The 6000-nt window shown below is 36.9% G+C and overlaps 1 protein-coding gene across 1 annotated transcript in view; it reads right to left on the reverse strand.

The window, feature by feature from the left end:
* Positions 1–5797, reverse strand: part of LOC107648878 (olfactory receptor 49-like) — a 65641-nt gene extending 59844 nt beyond the window's left edge. Inside the window, exons 1-2 of the mRNA XM_007479795.3 lie at positions 4121–5797; positions 3924–4040 (exon numbers count right to left, since the gene is read on the reverse strand). Of these exons, the coding sequence (XP_007479857.1) occupies positions 3924–3945 (22 nt within the window). The 5' untranslated portion in view covers positions 3946–4040; positions 4121–5797. The remainder of the gene's footprint in view (positions 1–3923; positions 4041–4120) is intronic.
* Positions 5798–6000: the final 203 nt, after the last annotated feature.

Raw genomic sequence — 6000 nt, forward strand, 5'->3', positions numbered from 1 at the left:
AAGAGAACTTGAATCATGTAACTAAGGAAAAATATTCTAAATCAATCAATCAATAATTTTTTTTAAAGATGTGGAAGAATAAAAGGGGATCCAGAAGGGAAAACAGACAGAGAAATGAAGGTCTATAAAATGATCCATAACAAAAAAAAGTTAAAATAATTAATTATTTGGCCTTGAGAAGACCCTAGTTCAGTAACTACCTTCTGCTAGAGGGAACCTAATAGCAAAACCATTCATCTTCCTCAGCCATACCAGAGGAAAAATACCCCAAAGCAACCTAGATACAGACTGGCAGGCAAGAGTGACTAAGTTCCTACACCCTAAGCAACAACACCCTTCAAAGCTGTGGACCTTATTCATCTGCCACTGTTTTACTATCCCAGTAGCTAATAATCTCTTCCCAACATGTTTCTCAACCAATCCCTGTATCATACAAGCTCTACTTCTCATTCTCTCATCCGTATCCTTTTCACCCCTTACCTCATCCATGTCCCATTCCAATCCTGCCCAAACCCTTCCACTGAGCCCTCTAGAACTCCTGGTCCAAAAAGGAACAAATTTCCCTTCATTCTCAGCCTCTTCCTTTTGTCAACTATCAGCCACTGAGACCTGGTTTCCCCTAGATCACACCATATACCCAGCTCCAGCACTGGCTGTACCTTTACTCACCTTCCTAAACATACCCTGGAAGAGGAATAAAAATATTCCTTGATTCCCACTATCACTTTTAAACTACTTTTACCACCATGATTCAGTAAGCTCTCCTCCTTTAAAGTTCAATAAATTAAAATGTTCTGCCTGATTAAGACCATGCTATTGTATATAACATCCTATAGAGTATTCCCCTTCCTTTCTTAAGCAGTCAGACATCTGTTTCACCATTTTTCTGTCATCTCTAACTCCTTTTCCTTATAGTAGGAGACTTCAGAATCCATATTGATGCTCTTTCATGCTGCTTGACCTCCCATTTCTTCAGTCTCCTTAAATACCATGATTTACTCCATCATCCCACTTAAACAGCCCATAAGCAGAGTCACAACCTAGATCTCACCATTACCAACAAATTTCCCATTTCTTTGATCAAAAGCTGTACTATTCCCCTGACAACAACCAATCATTCTATCTCTCCCTGTGCCTCATCGCTCCTAAACCTGTTGTAAGAATTTCTTTTTCTTATATTGTATTAACTCTTCTTATCATGGCCCCAAGAGTAGAATAACACTAATCCCTGTATATTAGAAAGATATTGAGTCAAGATCTTGGACTTCAAGCACCATCCAGTCTATAGTTTTTTGCATTTTCTTTGTCCTCAGGAATGTGTTCCTTTTACAAAATCTGACAGGAAGGTTTTACAATTATTCTTTTCCTGTACACATTACAAACCATCACCCCTTAGTGTGGGTAAGGACTGAGAGTCTGATGAACCTCCTCCTAACTAGTTATTTACCAATGTGAGATGTCTTGGGATGTTCAAAGGAGAAACTGAATAAATGAGTTCCCAAAATTGTATTTAGGTGCCCTGGAAAAAAAAGGGGTTGGAGTCTTTTTGATTATTGAATCACTTGACCAGATTAGGAAGTCTTGACAGTCAATTAATAAATTATTTTCAAATTAAGAAACACTACCTCTGGAGAATTTCAACCATTAGTATGGTGACCAAAGGGACTTTGAATTTCTCCTTTTTTGCCCACCGGACATTTCACTCCAAGATATTGGGCCCAGGTGTAATTTTTTTTTCACAAGAAGTGATTTCTCTTTGGGTAAAGAACTGGAATTCCTCGTCCTCTTGTCCTAATACTAATAATCATCCTTTGCCACATTTCAGCCATGGATTGTTTTAATCATCCTTTTCTACTTTTCCTACTCACATGCCACTGAATGGAGCTAGAGGTAATTACACATACTGACTAGATACATTATAAATAACTGTTATTCAACTTCAGCTAAGCCCTCGTTACAATAGAGCAATTCTTTTATTCATCCCTAATGGATTCCCTCAGTTGTCTTCATGGCTCATTCCTAATATAACCACTCTCTCCCTTACTGTGAGTATTCCTCAATGCACTCTTTTGGGCTTTCCTCTATTCTCTCTGTACATTTTTTCTCTTCTGGTGACTTCATCAATTCCAAAGGGTTCAATTACTATCTCTAGTTAGGATAACTCCTAAATCTTAAATATCTATCCTCATCTAATTCCTTAGCTTCACACATCGCTAATTGTCTAGTGGAGATTTCATACTAGATGCCCCCAAGATATTCCAAATTCCATATGTCCAATCTTACTCCTCAAACTCACACTTCTTCCAAACTTCTCAATTTCTACTAATGGCATTCTTCCAGTCTCTCAGGTTTGTAGATTTGACCTTTACATTCAATTCAGCTCTCCCTCACTTTATATACCAATCAATTGTCAGATTGTCACTTCTACCTCTATGACATCTCCTGAATCTGATTTCTTTTCTCTTTTCACCAAGCCATCACCTTAGTTCCAGCCATTATCACCTCTCATATAAATTATTACAACAGCTTCCTAATTGGGTTCCCTTCTTCAAAGTATCATTCAAATCTTGACTGTCCTCCATACTGCTGCCAAAATAACTTTCAATAAGCACAAATCTTACTATGACATTCCCCAACTCAAAAAAATTCAGTGCCCCCCCCCCAATGCCTTTAGAACAAAGAGAAAACTCCTCTGTTTCACTTTTTTATCACAATCTGGTCCCAACTTATGTTCCCAATCTCACTGGATATTTCTATGAACAATCTATGGTCCAGCCAAATCAGCCTTTTATATAAAGCCTTTCCTGATATCCCCTTCCCCACAACTACAAGTGCTTTCCCTCCCAAACTAGCCTTTATTTGATGACTTTGGACTTATTTATATTTACTTTGTACATACATACATATATATATATATATAAACTTGTCTCTTCCATTAAAATATAAATATAAAATAAATATAATACACTCCAAGAGTGTAGGATTATTCAGTTCTTTGTATTTGTAGTTACATCATCTAGCATAGTAGTTGGCACATAACAGGCACTGAATATAAATGCTTGTTGATAGATTGAGAAAGGAAGAATGAAAGATAACTGAGTACTGACCACCTATTAAATATTTATCTTTACCTGGGTCAAGAGAGAACAAAGCAAGAAGAACCCAATTGCTATTTTAGAAATAGCTATGTTTCCTTGTTAGTGTCTGGTTTTCCTTTATATCCAAAAAAGACACAATCTTATTTCATTCATTTCTACAAAAGCATTTTTCAAATAGTTGCTATGTGCAAGGCATTCTGCTAAGTGGTAGGTATACAAAAATGGAAACAAAACAGTCCTAGCTTTCAAAGATTTTACTTGGGGAACATTTGCACCAATCAGTGAATATAAGGTAATTCATGAAAGAAGAATATCACTAACAACTGCAGAGCTCAGGGACTTCATAGAAGAAGTTGAACTTAATCTAAACTTTGGTAACAATAATGAGTCTAATAAACTATGCATTGCAGGTATAAGAGATGCCTATAAAGATACACAGGCATGGAAAATGAAATGTCAAGAAAATTAGGGAAGCGTAGTGGATACATAGCTGAACTTGGGAGTCAAGGTTTGAGTTTGAATCCTGCCTTGGATCCTTACTACTGACTCTCTATCTCAGGAAGTTAAAGAAATTCAATAGTCACTAATGTCTCTCCTCTCTATAAATCTATATATAGTTCCTATCCTATAAGTTCAGAAAATATGTCCAACTTGGGAAAGACTCTAGTTTGGCTAGAATGTAGAGCCCACAAAGGACAAAAAGATGGTAATACAACTTGATTCTGAGCAACTTAGGTATAAGAAAGAACTTGCTAAAATCAATAGATGTTAAAAAGTGAAATGAACAACTGAAGGAGATTATATAATCTTCTTTAAAGTACTTACAGAAGATATTCCATCTATCCATCTGTGGAATGAAAGGCTAAGAGTGTGTAGAGTTGTTGGGGAAGGTGTTGGTCAGCGCCATAAGCAGAAAGAAAGCCAAGTCAAGAGGACACATTCCTTCAATGAAGAATGAAATAGTGAAAAGAGAAATGGAATTGGAGTCAAAAAACTTGGGTTCAATTTTATTGGGTTACTACCTGTGTGACCTTGAATGTTCTTCACTATAAAGAGGAGAAGTTGATCTACATTGCCTTTACCATTCCTTCTTGTTCTAAATCCTAGTATCCTAAACCATGGCAAACTAACTCCTCCTCGCTTGATATTTCCAATCCTTTTTGAGTTATTCTTCTCCTTCACTAAGATTCACTAAGAGAACCAGTTTGAAATTCCAGTACTTTTGTGGGGGAAGGGTGGAAGGGAAGGGACAAGCTTATTGGCCTTTATTATCCATGGCTATAATGAAGTCATAGTGACTCCTCTATGTGAAAGACCTCTTAGCTTGGAAATCAAGAAAGAAAAAGAGCTAAAGTTGTTACTTTAAGAGACCCAGGATGGGAAACTTAGTCCACAGAAAGAAAGTACCCAGTCAATTCCTAGATTTATGGAAGCACAAGAAAGGAAAGGAAGAGGAAGAAGAGAGAAAGGAGAAAGTGAAAACCAAAGGAAAAGGGTGTTTTGTCTTGAGATTTAAAGGGAGCAAGGTGAGTATAAGTTTGTCAGACAGGAACACCCAGGCTAAAGTGGCATAGCATTCACTCTGTATATATACCCTTCCATTAACACAAGCAAACTCGTACTCATAAATGTAGAGACATGAATACCTACTCATATAATCTCCCTTGCAATTTTACATAAAGGGATTCACAAGGGGATGCTGAAGAGAAACACCTTTGTTACACAGAGCTTCCTATATTGTAGAAATCATGTAGGAATCATGCAATCCTAGAATAATATCACTAAAAGGACCTTGGAGATTATCTATCCCAGTCTCCTAATTTTATATGTGAGGAAATAGATCCAGGGAACCAAAATTATCTGTCTCAATTTGCGAAGAGCTTACTAACAAGGTAGGTATTTAAACTATTCTTATTATAATTTCTCTCCTTTTATTTAAGACCTCCAAGGAAGAAGTCTTCACAACTTTGTCTCAATCATCTGTTTCCTTTGCCTCAATCATCTATTTCACTGCTTAACAATTCTTACTGACAGAAAGTTTTTCCAGCTGTCTTGTGACTAAATGTTTGTTGATTGGCTGGTTTAAGTCCTTCCTGTCCCCGTTGAATCCCCCATCCTCTGGTACTACCCAAATAGGAAAGATGAATAACATCTAACTTTCAGAATCCAGAAGTCTACCTTAGCCTTGTCTTCTAAACCCTATTTCACTTATCTTTCTTCATAGGCCCTGTTTTCCAGCCTTTTATTGTCTTGATGAATTATATCCAGGCTTTTAAAAAATTTCTCAATATTTCTTTAATTTTTTATTAGCCATATAACCCCAACTGGACATAATGCTCTAAAAAGGATATTAACAGTGTTTACCAAAGCTGATGAATTGTTCCTCAGTTCCTACTAATAAACTTAAGTAAAAAATTGCATGCTTTGATCTGCATTCCAACTCATGCTGTACTTTTAAAATAACACTATATAGCTGGCATCCAGTCACATAGGAGTCACTATTATTCCTGGTGTCTTTCTTCCTATACTGTGTTTAGTCTTTCTGTCATTGTGAGTACATGGCATCAGTTTTATTTGGTTTTTATTTTCATTTTGACATTTGTTGTTTTTTTTTTATAGACTGTTAATCCTAAAACATCAGGTTGCCCTTGTCATGCCCAGTCCCATTATTTGGTTCCTGAGGGAAATAACAGCCAAGTAAACAGCACCAGAAGGATGAAGTGCTCCCAGTGGCCCAAAGATATCCCGTCCTGCTGTCTGTCTCCCCAAGAAACCCAAGACCAGGTTGAAAGGGAGCAGACATACAAATGCATACATCTTTTGGAGGAGCTAACTGACCTAATAAAAGGTGGAGGGATCCTCTGTAATGAAATAAATAGTCATCAAGGAAACATGTCCCCTA

This window comes from Monodelphis domestica, chromosome 1 (assembly GCF_027887165.1).
Source record: "Monodelphis domestica isolate mMonDom1 chromosome 1, mMonDom1.pri, whole genome shotgun sequence".
NCBI lineage: Eukaryota > Metazoa > Chordata > Mammalia > Didelphimorphia > Didelphidae > Monodelphis > Monodelphis domestica.